At 43.4% G+C, this 17202-nt stretch overlaps 1 protein-coding gene across 1 annotated transcript in view; it reads left to right on the plus strand.

Moving 5' to 3' along the window:
• The window catches only part of PIP5K1A (phosphatidylinositol-4-phosphate 5-kinase type 1 alpha), a 43666-nt gene extending 26464 nt beyond the window's left edge, over positions 1–17202 (plus strand). Inside the window, exons 7-15 of the mRNA XM_065894805.1 lie at positions 6357–6656; positions 9214–9419; positions 11106–11189; positions 11991–12039; positions 12244–12328; positions 13387–13533; positions 13730–13859; positions 16708–16756; positions 17161–17202. Coding sequence (XP_065750877.1) covers positions 6357–6656; positions 9214–9419; positions 11106–11189; positions 11991–12039; positions 12244–12328; positions 13387–13533; positions 13730–13859; positions 16708–16756; positions 17161–17202 — 1092 coding nt within the window. The remainder of the gene's footprint in view (positions 1–6356; positions 6657–9213; positions 9420–11105; positions 11190–11990; positions 12040–12243; positions 12329–13386; positions 13534–13729; positions 13860–16707; positions 16757–17160) is intronic.

A 17202-nucleotide genomic window follows, 5' to 3' on the forward strand; every position in this document is an offset into this window, starting at 1 on the left:
GGGTCAAAAAGAACCTTGCTGTGATATATGTCATAGAGTGTCCTGCCTATGTTTTCCTCTAAGAGTTTGATAGTTTCTGGCCTTACATTTAGGGCTTTAATCCATTTTGAGCTTATTTTTGTGTATGGTGTTAGGGAGTGATCTAATCTCATACTTTTACCTGTATCTGTCCAGTTTTCCCAGCACCACTTATTGAAGAGGCTGTCCTTTCTCCACTGTACATTCCTGCCTCCTTTATCAAAGATAAGGTGACCATACGTGCGTGGGTTTATCTCTGGGCTTTCTATCCTGTTCCATTGATCTATATTTCTGTTTTTATGCCAGTACCATACTGTCTTGATTACTGTAGCTTTGTAGGATAATCTGAAGTCAGGGAGCCTGATTCCTCCAGCTCCGTTTTTCGTTCTCAAGATTGCTTTGGCTATTTGGGGTCTTTTGTGTTTCCATACAAATTGTGAAATTTTTTGTTCTAGTTCTGTGAAAAATGCCAGTGGTAGTTTGATAGGGATTGCATTGAATCTGTAGATTGCTTTGGGTAGTAGAGTCATTTTCACAATGTTGATTCTTCTAATCCAAGAACATGGTATATCTCTCCATCTGTTTGTATCATCTTTAATTTCTTTCATCAGTGTCTTATAATTTTCTGCATACAGGTCTTTTGTCTCCTTAGGTAGGTTTATTCCTAGATATTTTATTCTTTTAGTTGCAGTGGTAAATGGGAGTGTTTTCTTGATTTCACTTTCAGATTTTTCATCCTTAGTGTATAGGAATGCCAGAGATTTCTGTGCACTAATTTTGTATCCTGCTACTTTACCAAATTCATTGATTAGCTCTAGTAGTTTTCTGGTAGCATCTTTAGAATTCTCTATGTATAGTATCATGTCATCTGCAAAGAGTAACAGCTTTACTTCTTCTTTTCCGATTTGGATTCCTTTTATTTCCTTTTCTTCTCTGATTGCTGTGGCTAAAACTTCCAAAACTATGTTGAATAAGCGTGGTGAGAGTGGGCAACCTTGTCTTGTTCCTGATCTTAGTGGAAATGCTTTCAGTTTTTCACCATTGAGGACGATGTTGGCTGTGGGTTTCTCATATATGGCCTTTATTATGCTGAGGAAAGTTCCCTCTATGCCTACTTTCTGCAGGGTTTTTATCATAAATGGGTGTTGAATTTTGTCAAAAGCTTTCTCTGCATCTATTGAGATGATCATATGGTTTTTCTCCTTCAATTTGTTAATGTGGTGTATCACGTTGATTGATTTGCGTATATTGAAGAATCCTTGCATTCCTGGAATAAACCCTACTTGATCATGGTGTATGATCCATTTAATGTGCTGTTAGATTCTGTTTGCTAGTATTTTGTTAAGGATTTTTGCATCTGTGTTCATCAGTGATATTGGCCTGTAGTTTTCTTTGTGACATCCTTGTCTGGTTTTGGTATCAGGGTGATGGTGGCCTCGTAGAATGAGTTGGGGAGTGTTCCTCCCTCTGCTATATTTTGGAAGAGTTTGAGAAGGATAGGTGATAGCTCTTCTCTAAATGTTTGATAGAATTTGCCTGTGAAGCCATCTGGTCCTGGGCTTTTGCTTGTTGGAAGATTTTTAATCACAGTTTCAATTTCGGTGCTTGTGATTGGTTTGTTCATATTTTCTATTTCTTACTGATCCAGTCTTGGCAGGTTGTGCCTTTCTAAGAATTTGTCCATTTCTTCCAGGTTGTCCATTTTATTGGCGTAGAGTTGCTTGTAGTAATCTCTCATGATCTTTTGTATTTCTGCAGTGTCAGTTGTTACTTCTCCTTTTTCATTTCTAATTCTATTCATTTCAGTCTTCTCCCTTTTTTTCTTGTTGAGTCTGGCTAATGGTTTATCAATTTTGTTTATCCTTTCAAAGAACCAGCTTTTAGTTTTATTGATCTTTGCTATTGTTTCCCTCATTTCTTTTTCATTTATTTCTGATCTGATTTTTATGATTTCTTTCCTTCTGCTAACTTTGGGGTGTTTTTGTTCTTCTTTCTCTAATTGTTTTAGGTGCAAGGTTAGGTTGTTTATTCGAGATGTTTCCTGTTTCTTAAGGTAGAATTGTATTGCTATAAACTTCCCTCTTAGAACTGCTTTTGCTGCATCCCATAGATTTTGAGTCGTTGTGTCTCCATTGTCATTTGTTTCTAGTTATCTTTAAATTTCCTCTTTGATTTCTTCAGTGATCACTTCGTTATTAAGTAGTGTATTGTTTAGCCTCCATGTGTTTGTATTTTTTACAGATCTTTTCCTGTAATTGATATCTAGTCTCATAGCGTTGTGGTTGGAAAAGATACTTGATACAATTTCAATTTTCTTAAATTTACCAAGGCTTGATTTGTGACCCAAGATATGATCTATCCTGGAGAATGTTCCATGAGCATTTGAGAAAAATATGTATTCTGTTGTTTTTGGATGGAATGTCGTATAAATATCAGTTAAGTCCATCTTGTTTAATGTATCATTTAAAGCTTGTGTTTCCTTATTTATTTTCATTTTGGATGATCTGTCCATTGGTGAAAGTGGGGTGTTAAAGTCCCCTACTATGAATGTGTTACTGTCGATTTCCCCTTTTATGGCTGTTAGTATTTGCCTTATGTATTGAGGTGCTCCTATGTTGGGTGCATAAATATTTACAATTGTTATATCTTCTTCTTGGATCGATCCCTTGATCATTATGTAGTGTCCTTCTTTGTCTCTTCTAATAGTCTTTATTTTAAAGTCTATTTTGTCTGATATGAGAATTGCTACTCCAGCTTTCTTTTGGTTTCCATTTGCATGAAATACCTTTTTCCATCCCCTACTTTCAGTCTGTATGTGTCTCTAGGTCTGAAGTGGGTCTCTTGTAGACAGAAAATATATGCGTCTTGTTTTTGTATCCATTCAGCCAATCTGTGTCTTTTGGTGGGAGCATTTAGTCCATTTACATTTAAGGTAATTATCGATACATATGTTCCCATTCCCCTTTTCTTAATTGTTTTGGGTTCGTTATTGTAGGTCTTTTCCTTCTTTTGTGTTTCTTGCCTAGAGAAGTTCCTTTAGCAGTTGTTGTAGAGCTGGTTTGGTGGTGCTGAACTCTCTCAGCTTTTGCTTGTCTGTAAAGGTTTTAATTTCTCCATCAAATCTGAATGAGATCCTTGCTGGGTAGAGTAATCTTGGTTGCAGGTTTTTCTCCTTCAACACTTTCAATATGTCCTGCCAGTCCCTTCTGGCTTGCAGAGTTTCTGCTGAAAGATCAGCTGTTAACCTTATGGGGATTCCCTTGTGTGTTATTTGTTGTTTTTTCCCTTGCTGCTTTTAATATGCTTTCTTTGTATTTAATTTTTGACAGTTTGATTAATATGTGTCTTGGCGTATTTCTCCTTGGGTTTATCCTGTATGGGACTCTCTGTGCTTCCTGGACTTGATTAACTATTTCCTTTCCCATATTAGGGAAGTTTTCAGCTATAATCTCTTCAAATATTTTCTCAGTCCCTTTCTTTTTCTCTTCTTCTGGAACCCCTATAATTCGAATGTTGGTGCGTTTAATGTTGTCCCAGAGGTCTCTGAGACTGTCCTCAGTTCTTTTCATTCTTTTTTCTTTATTCTGCTCTGCATTAGTTATTTCCACTATTTTATCTTCCAGGTCACTTATCCGTTCTTCTGCCTCAGTTATTCTGCTGTTGATCCCATCTAGAGTATTTTTCATTTCATTTATTGTGTTGTTCATCATTGTTTGTTTCATCTTTAGTTCTTCTAGGTCCTTGTTAACTGTTTCTTGCATTTTGTCTATTCTGTTTCCAAGATTTTGGATCATCTTTACTATCATTATTCTGAATTCTTTTTCAGGTAGACTGCCTATTTCCTCTTCATTTGTTAGGTCTGGTGGGTTTTTATCTTGCTCCTTCATCTGCTGTGTGTTTTTCTGTCTTCTCATTTTGCTTATCTTACTGTGTTTGGGGTCTCCTTTTGGCAGGCGGAAGGTTCGTAGTTCCTGTTGTTTTTAGTGTCTCTCCCCAGTGGCTAAGGTTGGTTCAGGGGGTTGTGTAGGCTTCCTGGTGGAGGGGACTAGTGCCTGTGTTCTGGTGGATGAGGCTGGATCTTGCCTTTCTGGTGGGCAGGTCCACGTCTAGTGGTGTGTTTTGGGGTGTCTGTAGACTTACTATGATTTTGGGCAGCTTCTCTGCTAATGGGTGGGGTTGTGTTTCTGTCTTGCTAGTTGTTTGGCATAGGATGTCCAGCACTGTAGCTTGCTGGTCGTTGCGTGAAGCTGGGTGCTGGCGTTGAGATGGAGATCTCTGGGAGATTTTCGCCATTTGATATTATATGTAGCTGGGAGGCCTCTTGTGTACCTGTGTCCTGAAGTTGGCTCTCCCACCTCAGAGGCACAGCACTAACTCCTGGCTGCAGCACCAAGAGCCTTTCGTCCACACGGCTCCTTAATTTGGGATGATTCGTTGTCTATTCATGTATTCCACAGATGCAGGGTACATCACGTTGATTGTGGAGCTTTAATCCCCTGCTTCTGAGGCTGCTGGGAGAGATTTCCCTTTCTCTTCTTTATCTCACAGCTCCCAGGGGCTCAGCTTTGGATTTGGCCCCGCCTCTGCGTGTAGGTCTCCGGAGGGCGTCTCTTTTTTGCCCAGACAGGATGGGGTTAAAGGAGCCGCTGATTCGGGGGCTCTGGCTCACTCAGGCCGGGGGGAGGGAGAGGCACCGAGTGCAGGGCAAGCCTGCGGCGGCAGAGGCCGGGGTGACGTTGCACCAGCCTGAGGCGCGCCGTGCGTTCTTCCGGGGGAGTTGTCCCTGGGTCCCGGGACCCTGGTAGTGGCTGGCTGCCCAGGCTCCCCCGTAAGGGGGGTGTGGATAGTGACTTGTGCTCACACACAGGCTTCTTGGTGGCGGCAGCAGCAGCCTTAGCGTCTCATGCCCGTCTCTGGGGTCTGCGCTTTTAGCTGTGGCTCGCACCCATCTCTGGGGCTCCTGTTTTTATTTTTTTGGAGCTCCTTTAAGCAGCGTTCTTAATCCCCTCTCCTCGCACACCAGGAAACAAAAGAGGGAAGAAAAAGTCTCTTGCCTCTTCGGCAGGTCCAGACTTTTCCCCGGACTGCCTCCCGGCTAGCCATGGCGCACTAACCCCCTGCAGGCTGTGTTCACGCTGCCAACCCCAGTCCTCTCCTGGCGCTCCGACCGAAGCCCGAGCCTCAACTCCCAGCCCTGTCCGCCCCGGCGGGTGAGCAGACAAGTCTCTCGGGCTGGTGAGTACTGGTCGGCACCGATCCTCTGTGCGGGAATCTCTCCCCGCTTTGCCCTCCGTATCCCTGTTGCTGTGCTCTCCTCCGTGGCTCTGAAGCTTTCCCCCTCCGCCACCCACAGTCTCCACCCGCGAAGGGGCTTCCTAGTGTGTGGAAACCTTTCCTCCTCCACAGCTCCCTCCCACTGGTGCAGGTCCCGTCCCTATTCTTTTGTCTCTGTTTTTTCTTTTCTTCTTTTGTCCTGCCCAGGTACGTGGGGGGGTTTCTTGCCTTTTGGGAGGTCTGAGGTCTTCTGCCAGCGTTCAGTAGGTGTTCTGTAGGAGTTGTTCCACATGTAGATGTATTTCTGGTGTATCTGTGGGGAGGAAGGTGATCTCCGCGTCTTACTCTTCCGCCATCTTCGAAAGAAGTCCCCATTTTTTGATTGGGGTTTTTTTTTTTTCTGATATTGAGCTGCATGAACTGTTTGTATATTTTAGAGAAAAATCACTTGTCGGTCACTTCATTTGCAAATATTTTCTCCCATTTTTTGGGCTTTCTCTTCATTTTGTTGATGGTTTCCTTTGCTGTGCAAAAACTTCTAAGTTTAATTAGGTCCCCTTTGTTTATTTTTCTTTTTATTCAATGATGATTCTGCTTTCCATTCTTAGTCCAGCTCCTAGAGTAGAGTATGAGGTTGGTTACTTCCCTTGATAATACTGTATTTTTTCTTACTCTGACTGATACCTCTTGGAGGTTCTGGAGAAGTTAGGGAACTCTCCTTTGCCTCCTTTCATACTCACAAGAATATACTCTACAGAAGGCTAAGCATTAAGTCTTTTTCAGTGCTGTCTTCTCTTAAACCTCTCTGAAGGAATATGTTCATCATATGTTTAGTATCCTGACTGTTGACTGTATTGTAGGCCTTCCACTCGGCTTGGTGGTGATCTCATTATTGAGATAGATACATTGGGAAATTTTAAACAAATGTAATGTGGGCTTATGGGCAGATTGTATGTGAATCCCATGTAACAGACAAAGGAAGGGGGGTGACAGCTTTTGCCCTTGAGTTTTATTGAAAATCAGCTAACTTGCTCTTCTACTTCTTTTTACTTTCTTGTCCTCAGAACCTCAACCAGAACCCTCGGACTTTGCTGCCTAAGTTCTATGGACTGTACTGTGTGCAGGCAGGTGGTAAGAACATTCGAATTGTGGTGATGAACAATCTCTTACCACGGTCAGTCAAGATGCATATCAAATATGACCTCAAGGGCTCAACCTACAAAAGGCGGGCTTCCCAAAAGGAGCGAGAGAAACCTCTCCCCACCCTTAAAGACTTGGACTTCTTACAAGACATCCCTGATGGTCTCTTTTTGGATGCTGATATGTACAATGCTCTGTGCAAGACCCTGCAGCGCGACTGTTTGGTGAGTTTGTCACATTTCCTTCTCTCTCAGGCACCAGAAATCTCAATCTGTAAAACAGCTTGGTCATTCTTAGGCATTTAATCTGTGGGAGATGGGACTCTGTTCCTTAGCTCCATCTGTGCCAGACTTCATTTAAAATAACTTTTATATTAGATCCTTTATGCCTTTACATTTTTACTTTCTCCCCGTTTGTCTAACTCCCCTCCTGTCTTTTTTTTCTCTACCTGCTACCTGTCCTGGGCCTCATAAGCATACATTCTCCTTATTTTCATACCAGCACCATCATGGCTCAGTTTTTGATCCTGTCTGCCAAATTCAAATTTATATCTTAGAAGCTGAGTGCTGCTGAAAAAAATCACACAACTGTGTATACTGGCATCTCTACAGATTTATGATATCCACCCCTTACCTGGGCCCTCAGTATTCCTCATCAATCCATTTCCTGTTCCTCCCAGAGATTGCACATGATTGGCACTCTCTTCAGTTTTCTGACTCTCATCTCCCCAGCCTTGTTTCTCAACAAACTACCTCAACTTTCTATTCTGTACCATCCCTTTGTCCTGCCCCTATTATCACTTTCTAAATGGATCTACACTTAACCATCCTTAATCTATATTTTCTTCCCAACTTGGTCGATTATTCCAGGTCAGTCCCTTTTGTGACCTAGATCCATTTGCTCCTGTTTCTCTAGGATCCTGCTTCATCACTTACTTCCTTTCCCACCTCTGGCTTCAGCCTCAACTGACTATTTTCTATCTGTATACAAACAAGTTTATCTCTTTTTTATTTTAAGATTAAGAGAATGTTTTTCAATGTCTTCATTTAATGATGCCTCCATTTCTCTTTCTCTTCTCCTATTCCTGCCTCAACCCACCGTGTCCTGGCTTTTGCTCTCACCACTTCAATTGAACTGTTCTCTCCAATGACCACCTAGATGCCGAATAGAGAGTACTTCTCAGTCCTTCCTTGAATTTTCTGCAGTGTTTGACAGTTGATTGATTCCACTTTCTTTTTTTTTGTTTTTTTTGCGGTACGCGGGCCTCTCACTGCTGTGGCCTCTCCCGTTGCGGAGCACAGGCTCCGGACGCACAGGCTCAGCGGCCATGGCTCACGGGCCCAGCCGCTCCGCAGCATGTGGGATCTTCCCGGACCTGGGCACGAACCCGTGTCCCCTGCGTCGGCAGGTGGACTCTCAACCACTGCACCACCAGAGAAACCGTGATTCCACTTTCTTAACATCTGTTGGTTTTTTGGCAAACTGCTTTTGTAGGATTGTCATCTTCTATTCAGTCCATGATATTATCCATCCTTGCCTTTCTTTGCTTACTCTGCATCTACTTCCAGGATAATGCCTATTTTAGTTTGGCTCTTTTGGTTGTGAGGACTGGAGACTTGGTGGAGCAGAGAGGTTTTTCAAACCACACATAAGAATCAGTCCTGGGCTTCCCTGGTGGCGCAGTGGTTGAGAGTCCGCCTGCCAATGCAGGGGACACGGGTTTGTGCCCCGGTCTGGGAGGATCCCACATGCCGCAGAGCGGCTGGGCCCATTAGCCATGGCCTCTGGGCCTGTGCATCGGAGCCTGTGCTCCACGGCGGGAGAGGCCAAGAATAAGTCCTGAACTCTCTTTATCCCTTACTGTATCCACCTACCAAATCCCCAAAGCGAGCTGCTGGAACTGGTGGAAATATACAAGGTTGAGAACTGTAGGAGACAATCCAGGCTCCTTAATATGGCACATCAGGCCTGTCATTGTCTTGTCCCTACCATCCTCTCTCACGTGCCAAACACCTAGCCTTTGCATTTTATGTTCTAGTAACACCAAATTATACCTCCCTGCACGTAGCCTGCTGTTTCATGCTTCCAGGCCTTGGCATTCTTCTTTCCTTCATTTACTTGCATTTATTTTCTCTCTAATCGATCCCTCATAAACCTGTTTATGTACGTCTCTGTAGTATTCCTCAATCATGTATGCACTTCCATTGTTACACATGGTAGACTGTATTGTATTTATTTTTACATTAGTTTCCCTTTCTAAATTATAATATCCATGAGGACAGAAGCTCTCTTACGTATCTTTGTATCCACATAAGCAGGCACAGTGCCTACAGATGGTAAGGATTCAGCAAATAATGAACTGAAGTGAAGCTGGCCATATAAGGACCTGCCACAGATCTGCTCTGTCACAAAGTTTACTTTTACCAGACCCTCCTTGTGGATTTTTTAGAGCTCAAATATGTGTTTCTTCTTTCATGGAGAATATAATGCTCTTTTCATGAAGAGATACAAGGAAAGAACAAACAAAGAGGATCTTGTGGGCTAGGCCATGGCCTAATTTGTATGTACTCTGGTGAAGGAAAGCTGAAGGGATATCAGTGAAGGGTGACCAGAGGAGGTCAATGTACTGTTCTCCAAGGAGTAGGAGGAGCAAAGGCTGATCCTGTGGTTATAGCTCTGGAGATTCGCTATCAAAAACAGTTAGATCAGGAAAGCTGTGAGATCCTGAAAAAAGATTCTCATACCTCCCAAGGCTCAGATCATGTTTTTTCCTTCCATTAGGTGCTGCAAAGCTTCAAGATAATGGACTATAGCCTCCTGGTGTCAATCCATAACATAGATTATGCACAACGAGAGCCTTTAGGCAATGAAGCACAATATTCAACTGACACTCGCAGACCAGCCCCCCAAAAGGCTCTCTATTCCACAGCCATGGAATCTATCCAGGGCGAGGCTCGACGAGGTGGCACCATGGAGACTGAGGACCAGTGAGTGGACTTGGGCGCTGGGAAGGAGTGCATAGGCTCAGAGCACTTTTTCTTGAGGGAGGGACGCAGCTTCTGAGAAGGAGTAGCCTTTATTCAGTAGTTAAGTCAATAGCTTTAATGCTCACAGAACTATAGGATGAACTTTCCTAAGAATGTAAAAGGAAAGGAAGATGTCTTAAATTTGGGATTTGTACATCTGGGAAGGAGAACTATTCAAAATTAAGAGACTTTTTTTTTTGGAATTTTAAAAATTTATTTATTTATTTTAAAACAAACATATAATTTCTTTTTTTTGTTATTTTATTTTTATTTATTTTTTATTTTTGGTTGCACCGAGTCTCAGTTGTGGCAGGCAGGCTCCTGAGTTGCAGCTTGATGGCTCCTTAGTTGCGGTTCACTGGCTCCTTTAGTTGCAGCACGTGTGCTCCTTAGTTGCGGCTGGTGGGCTCCTTAGTTTTGGCATGCAAACTCTTAGTTGAGGCATGCATGTGGGATCTCCTTCCCTGACCAGGGATCGAACCCACGTCCTCTGCATTGGAAGGCAGATTCTTAACCACTGTGCCACCAGGGAAGTCCCGAGACTTTTTTTTTTTTAATTTTTGGCTGCGTTTGGTCTTCGTTGCTGCGTGCAGGCTTTCTCTACTTGCGGCGAATGGGGGCTACTCTTCGTTGCAGTGCACAGGCTTCTCATTGCGGTGGCTTCTCTTGTTGTGGAGCACCGGCTCTAGGTGTGTGGGCTTCAGTAGTTGTAGCACGCAGGCTCAGTAGTTGCGGCATGCGGGCCCCTAGAACGCATGGGCCTCAGTAGTTGTGGCTCATGGGCTCTAGAGTGTAAGCTCAGTAGTTGTGGCTCATGGGCTCTAGAGTGTAAGCTCAGTAGTTGTGGCACATGGGCTTAGTTGCTCTGCAGCATGTGGGATCTTCCCAGACTAGGGATCGAACCCATGTTCCCTGCATTGGCAGGCAGTTTCTTAACTACTGTGCCACCAGGGAAGTCCAAGACTTTTTAAAAAATGTTCGCTCAGAGTCTTAGATGCACGCCTGCAAATTATATTAGAACTTCATCAAAAACAATTTATTATAGACTTCTTTATGGAAGGTGTCTTTGTTACCATCATGGATCAAGGAAGTGTAGTTACTAAAGTATCAAATGTCTTTTAAGTGGTTTCATTTTAAAGTATTCTTTACCATGACTCTCCAGAAGAGTGTCTCAGTGGGCATAAATTAAAATATGAAAGTACTGGGGAGGAATTCCTGGGCGGTCCAGTGGTTAGGACTCTGTGCTTTCACTGCTGAGAGCCCTGGTTCGATCCCTGATCAGGGAACTAAGATCCCACAAGGCTTGCAGCGCAGCCAAAAAAAAAAAGAGTAGAGTACTAAGAAAGTTTAGAGTTAATTGGGAGAGTATTCCTAAAATTGCTGAGTAGGGGTGATTTTTAGATTCTCTTCCGTGGATTTGGGGTGAGAGAGGCAGGCAGGTGAGATTTGGAGAGAAAGAGGTTACAATACATAAGCCAAAGTGGGTGGGGCTGGGCGAAGTCTCTCGCTCTTCCCCAGCTTATGGAAGATGGGACTTCTAACTATGCTTAGGTCTCAGTTACATGTCCTGATCTGATTTGAGGTTAGCAGAAGCCTCTGCCTGCTAGACAAAAGATTTTCTTACTCTTTCCCTCTTGTCTTCCCCAGTATGGGTGGCATCCCGGCCCGGAATAGTAAAGGGGAAAGGCTGCTGCTTTATATTGGGATCATTGACATTCTTCAGTCTTACAGGTGAGGAGCATATAGATCCTAGGGGTAGAGTGGCTTACTCACATCGCTTTTTTAGATGGGTGTCACCAAATTCTTCCTGAAGCAAGAAGAGTAAGTTGCAGTCTGGCTGCTTGCTTCCTTGGGTTTCAGATGGTTTTTTATTTCCTGATTATGCCTGTCTGTTGGCTTCCTTATCCCACCATCTCCCCAAACATAGCATACACCTCTGTGGAAAGCTGAGTCAGTCCTTAGAAGCACCAGGGTAGAAACGCCATCTCTCTGGCTTTTTGTGGAAGACCTGTGAGATGAGTCATACTCCACATTAGGATACAGCTGGAAACACATCCCTCCTTTCCATGGAGGAAAAACAAGAGGATCACTGTGTTCTGTGAAAAGCATTAGCCTGTGGAATTCAGGCAGTGGTGTGGTAGTGAAGGAAGAGCTGGAAATGTTAGACCCCAGTTTTGCTCCTGTAAGGTTTCAGGTACTAATGAGGACTGGACAGTACTTGACCCCCTTCCAGGTTTACCCATCTGTCCCTCCAGCTCCCCTTTTACAATAAATATTCTTGTCCCTGACTTGCCGGGACATATTAACTACCCCTTTCTGAGGGGGGCAATAATCGACTTATCTAGAAACAGCTTCGATCTCCATGTGGAATAAGCACTACCCTGTCTGTTCTTTGGAAAGCCAGCATAATAGTGGGGGTGCTTTCCCGGTCTCTCTCTTTGCTACTGTGATTGCTCTTTTAACTCTGTAAAGTAGAAAACTATAAGGTCATTCGTTTAATGTTGAATGCATGATATACATTTTTCTTGTCAGGTTTGTTAAGAAGTTGGAGCACTCTTGGAAAGCTCTGGTACATGATGGGGTGAGTAGCAGTCAGCTAGAGGCTCTCCTCTTTCTGCCTCTCTCACTTTTGATTTGCCCCCTCAGTTTCCTCTTACCTTATTTCATTTGTGGGTTCTACCCTTCTGCTAGGCTCTCATCCTAGGGAAAAATGGCCCTTGGACCAGAGATCCTCTTGCTGGGCCTCCTCCTCTCTAACTCTGCAGCCATCTCTTTTGCTCTGCAGGACACCGTATCAGTGCATCGCCCAAGCTTCTACGCCGAACGGTTCCAACGCTTCATGTGCACTACAGTGTTCAAGAAGATCCTCTGTAAGTGGCTTCTGCCAGATGACCCTCCAATGGCTCCCTTACTTCAAGAGATGGGGGGCAGGACACCTCTGTCAGGGAACTGCCAAAGCCAGAGGCTTCTCCTACTCTACCCACATCCCGTGAGAGCTGCTGCCCATCCTTATGTCAGTCACTTTGTCTGTCTCAGTTGTTTCCAAGTTGCTGCTTTCCCCCTGGCAATCCCTACATGTGTCATTGAGGGGAGGGGCATTTCTGAGAAATTGGTGGGGTTGTAAAAATGTTTAGTTGTGGGTGTAGGACCCATGCCACAGGCTGAGATAGGCGAAGCTGGACTTTTATGGACAGAGATAGGCAAGAATATTACCATATCCCCAAGGCCAGGAAGTTCTTAGATTAGGATCATAAGGTTGGAGAATCACTTACTCATTTCTGCTTAGCAGGTGTTCTTAGTCTCTTCCCTCAACTTTCTTGGTTGGGAAGTGCCAATGTTCTTCTTTCCAAACCTTTCACGCTGCTGCCACTGGCAGATTCCAGCTCCTCCTTCCCATCTCTGTCTCCTCATCATAGGCATCAGTTGTCCCTCGGTGAGGCAGAGCGGACTTAGGCATGCCAAACAGTCTTAAGAAACATGGAAAAATCCTTTCAAAGTCTTTTCAAAGTGATATATAAACAAGTGTATCACCATCGTGCTGTGTGTGTAAGTGCTACAGGGATATAGAGTGAAAAGGTCATCTTTGTCTGGTTTAACTGAAGGATACTATTAAAGAACAAAGGAATTACAGAATAGGAGACATGTCATCAGGCGGAAGCAAAGCCATTGAGGTTGCTTGTAGGAGGGGAGAGATATGTGTCTCCTTTCCTCTAGGTTCTCTGCTTCTTTTCCAAAGTGAAGTGGACTGAGATGCCCCCTCCTCTGAAGAGTAGTTCATAGAGCCCATCTTTGTTGACATTAACCCCTTTTCCTGCTTTGCAGAGGAACAACTTTGGGTTTGTGTTGGGGACGCTAGCAAGTTGTATCTATGTCTTGGTGATGGTTTCTGAGGTGGGTGCTAAGTAGGCTCTCTCTTTCCCTTTTGAAGTGAAGCCCTCTCCTTCCAAAAAGTTTCGGTCTGGCTCATCTTTCTCTCGGCGAGCAGGCCCCAGCGGCAACTCCTGCGTAACTTACCAGCCATCGGTCTCTGGGGAACACAAGGCACAAGTGACAACAAAGGCGGAAGTGGAGCCAGGTCAGCGCCAGGGTTGGGGTCCCCGTGTGATGGGGGCACTCCCTCCCTTCCTTCTGAGTCCTTGTCTGCTTAGGACCTCTACTCCCTGTTCCTGTCCATGAAAATCCAAGTTGCTACATATTTTTTCCTATATTTTCCCCACCCCCTTTTCTCTTCTTTTTTATTTATTGATTTTCTTCCCCTTTCTTTTTTCCAGGCGTCCACTTCGGTCGTCCTGATGTTTTACCTCAGACTCCACCTTTAGAGAAAATCAGTGAGGTCTCGACTATTCCTGACCCCTATTTCTCACCTGTAGTTGGAGAGACTTTGCAAATGCTAACTACAAGGTTGGTTCCTTGGCCCCTTTCTCCATGTAATCTTCTCATCTCTCTCTTCAGGTCCTTGAGAACCTCCATAATTCTGTTTTTTCCAGAGACTATTGTTTGTCTTTTGCTCTTCACTAGATTTTTGCATGTTCATCTTCCTAAGAGCTCATCTTTAGTGATTTGGAAAAGTGTATCAACATCTCTGCATTTTTAGGGGGTGGTGGGAAGTCTTTATGTACAGACTTTCCTGGTATTCAATCAAAATACCCCAACTAATGCTTCATCTCCCGGTGAGTTAAGTGAGAATTCTTAGCTTAGGATTTAAGGCTGGAAAGATTCCCAGGCACTGAAGACAGTGAACAGTTAACCTTTCAAAAGGATCCAGTGTAAAGATTGTGATTTAATTTTTTGTTTTTGGTGTGTTAATCATCTTATTACATCATAATATATTACCCCAGAACTTAGTGACTTAAAATAACAAACATATATCATAGTTTCTGTGAGTTAGAAATCTGGGTGCAGCTTAACTGGGTCCTCTGGCTCAAGGTCTTTCATGATAGTGAAGCTCTTTGTCCAGGGCTAGGCTCATCTGAAGGCTCAACTGAGAGGCTTCACTTCTAAGCTCATTTATGTGGTTTTTGACAGGATTCAGTTTCTGGTGAGTTGCTGGACTGAGGGTCTTAGTTTCTTGCTGGCTGTTTTCTGCGGGCCTCCCTCAGTTCTTTGCCACATGAGCCCCTCCATAGGACAACTAAGAACATGGCAGCTCGCTTCCCTTAGCATGAGCAAGTGACAGTGCATGCACCTAAGCAGAAGCCACAGTCTTTCATAACCAAGTCTCCTATTCTGCATTCTAGTCATTTAATCTAGCCCACACTTGAGGAATGAATTACCTAAGAGTGTATCAGGAAGCAGCGATCACTGTGGACTGTGAAACTAAAGAGACAGGCTGTCTTCTCCCCACACACCCAGCATACAGTGATGAGACAAACAATAGGTAATCTCTTCACACATTCCTGTATAAAAAAGGGAGAACGGGAGGCACAGAGGAGTCTGATCCATAGCTAGTCTAAACCCCAGCAAATGTTGGAGTTTCTTTTATCAGGTCTCAAAGCATGAGAATAATTCATGGCTCTTGGCTCTACCTTTTGGACTCTTGGTTTTGCCTTCTGAGTCTTCCTTTTTCATGAAAACTACAATGTGTTTGCAGCTGAGTAATTTTCTCAGCCTGCTTCTTGCCAGAATTTTGGGGATCCAGTGGTCTCTTTTCATTGTGTACTATTTCTGTCCCTTTCAGTCCAAGCAGGACAGTGTTTCTGCTACTATAATACCCTCAAAGATTTTGTAGGCCTCCTATGAATCTCATTGGGATTCACGCTATTAGAAGCCACAAATACCTTCTTGATAAGCTCTATGCTTCTTAGAGATCCTGTTAAGTTGAGAGGATCTGAGAGACATACCCTTAATCTTTTGAATCACCTTTTGTATGACTGAATAGTACTTTGAGTTCTTAACAGATATTTTACAGTCATACCCTTGGCTTCATCTGTAGACCACATTTTCCTGGCAGTGCCTTAGATTTTATCCATTTCTTAATTTTAGCGTTATTTGCTATCTGGAGAGGCTCAGAATTTTCAAAACCATCAAGTCTTGGCTTCCTTTTGTTTAATAGTCCTCCCCTGAACTTACTTTTCTTCTCTCATATTTTAACTATAAGCGTTAAGAAGAAACCAGGTGGCACCTTCAGCACTTGGTTTAGAAATCTCCTTAGCCAGATCACCCAGTTCATGAGGCACGTATTCTACTTTTCACATAACTGTAGATGACATTGTTGATAAACTTTGTTCCACTACATTGCAAAGATCCCCTTTCCTTCAATTTTTAATAAGATTTTTTCACTTTAAGCCCTTACTGGCAATCCCCTTAAAGTCCAGAATTCTACAGTATACTCAGCGCACTTTTAAACTTTCACTAAAACTGTCCTCAAACCCAGTTCCCTCTTCCAGAGCCACTTCCACATTTTAGATTTTTATTACAGCAGTACTTCACTTCCAGGTACAAAAATATACATTATCTATTGTGTAACAAATCACCCCAAATTTTAGCAGCTAAAAACAACAAACATTATTATCTCAGATATAATGTAGCTTAAGAATCTGGGTGTAGCTTAGCTGGGTGCCTTTGGCTTAAAGTCTCTCAGGAGGTTACAGTGAAGCTAGTAGCCAGCAGTGTGGTCTCATCTGAAGACTCGCCCAGGGGAGGATCAGCTTCCAAGCTTATCTATGTGGTTGTTGGCAGGATTCAGTTTCTTGTAGGCTATTGGGCTAAGGGCTCAGTTCTTTGTTGGCTCTTGGCCAGTTCCCTCAGTTCCTTGTCACATGGTCCTTTCCATAAGGCAGCTCACTGCATGGCAGCTAGCTTCCTCAGAGCAAACAAGTGAGAGAGCATGTACCCAAGAGGAAGCTATAGTCTTTTTGTAGCCTAATCTCAGAATTGACTTTACATCTCCTGTGGTGCATTCTGTTCACTAGAAGAAAGTCACTAAGTTCAGCCCACACTCAAGAGGAGAAAATTACACGATGGCATGACTATCAGACGGCAGTGTTCATTGGGTGCCTACCACACCTGGGGATTGAAGAAGGTAGAGCAGGGTGTTAGGAAATATTTTATAGAAGTCAAGACAAAAAAGTAAATAGTTAATTAAAACAATGTGCTTCCAAATCTGGTAGCTTCTTAGCCCCTTCTTTTTGAATCCTAAATTGATTCCCAATGAAATGGAGAAGTAGTATGAGATTTGACCTGAGAGTCCCTTTTCTCATTTATTTACTAATTCTTCTTTCTGCCTCCATTTTTTCCCCCCTCCTGTTAGCTCAACCCTCTTGGAAAAGCATGAAGTTCCAGAGTCAGAGTTCATCCATGTAAGTGTCTGGGATGTAGGGGAGGTGGATGCTTTGGAAGGGTATAAAGAGCATCACTGATGGAGTGGAGCAGCAACATAATTGACAGGGTTAGGGGGACTGGGTGCCCCCCTAAATCTTACTTAAAAAATTTTTTTTTTCTGATACCTTGTACTTGGAAGCTGAGACTGAACTAGAAGGAAACTTGAATTCCTTTCCTGCCTCATCTCATACTGCACATCCTTAACTTTAAACCCTTTCCCTTTTCAGTGAACAAAAATCCTCAGAAGACCTGGAGCAAGATTCTACCATCTCTGTGATCCCAAGATGTCAGCCCTTGACCCAGCAATGCTGAGTTTTCTTTTACTTGGTCATCAAAAAAAGTGTAATGGAGGCTAAGGGAGCTCTCTGTCTCCTCCCTGAAGAAGAACCTCTTCTACTTCCCCTTCCTCATGAATGGGCATTAG

This window comes from Phocoena phocoena, chromosome 1, assembly GCF_963924675.1.
Source record: "Phocoena phocoena chromosome 1, mPhoPho1.1, whole genome shotgun sequence".
Lineage (NCBI taxonomy): Eukaryota > Metazoa > Chordata > Mammalia > Artiodactyla > Phocoenidae > Phocoena > Phocoena phocoena.